This window comes from Camelina sativa, chromosome 6 (genome assembly GCF_000633955.1).
Source record: "Camelina sativa cultivar DH55 chromosome 6, Cs, whole genome shotgun sequence".
In the NCBI taxonomy this organism is placed as follows: Eukaryota; Viridiplantae; Streptophyta; class Magnoliopsida; order Brassicales; family Brassicaceae; genus Camelina; species Camelina sativa.
The window spans coordinates 20,832,995-20,833,776 of record NC_025690.1 but is presented as its reverse complement, the minus strand read 5'-3'; the positions used below and the strand labels follow the sequence as shown (position 1 = coordinate 20,833,776).

At 49.0% G+C, this 782-nt stretch overlaps 1 protein-coding gene across 1 annotated transcript; it reads left to right on the top strand.

Moving 5' to 3' along the window:
• Positions 75-782, top strand: LOC104792635 (PRA1 family protein B4-like; the record flags this gene model as incomplete). The annotated part of the gene is given in 1 exon segment (XM_010518826.2): positions 75-782. A coding segment is annotated over 1 exon segment (602 nt), but the record flags the coding sequence as incomplete, so codon positions are not given.

Here is a 782-nt window from a genome sequence, read left to right as displayed (position 1 = left end):
ATTGTCGGTGACCCGAAGCAACGAAAGAGAGAGGAAGGTCAACAATTTTCTCAATCCTATATATATATATAAACTAAATTCTCTTTGCATCCTTCCCTCTTTAATTTTTATTAATCCCCAAATCTTCAACCCTAATTCTTCTTTCTCTCTCAGAGATCTACCAAACTCTTGAATCTCCCAATGGCGTCCACAGCACCACCAGTTCTCCCAATCTCAAACCCCCAAACCGTTCCCTCCGCCGCTCCTTCCTCCGTCGAATCCCAACCACCGATCGCAACCCCAGCGTTTCACAATTTCGTCAACCAGATCACCGATACCGTCAAAAACGGACTCTCTAAGCGTCGTCCTTGGACTGAGCTCGCGGATCGTTCCGCATTATCTAAACCTGAGTCGATCTCCGACGCAGCTGTTCGGATCCGTAAGAATTACTCTTACTTCAAGGTTAATTACCTCACCGTCGCTACGGCCATCGTCGGTTTCTCGCTCGTCACTCATCCTGTCTCCCTCGTCTTCCTCCTCTGTCTCCTCGCTTCTTGGCTCTTCCTCTACATGTTCCGTCCCACGGATCAGCCGCTCGTCGTCTTCGGCCGTACGTTCTCGGATCGCGAGACGTTGGGGTGTTTGATCTTGTTCAGTATCTTTGTGGTTTTTCTCACCGATGTTGGATCTGTTCTTGTTTCGGCTATGATGGTTGGTGTTGCGTTGATCTGTGCTCACGGTGCTTTTAGAGCTCCTGAAGATTTGTTCCTCGATGAGCAAGAGCCAGCTGCTACCGGATTCCT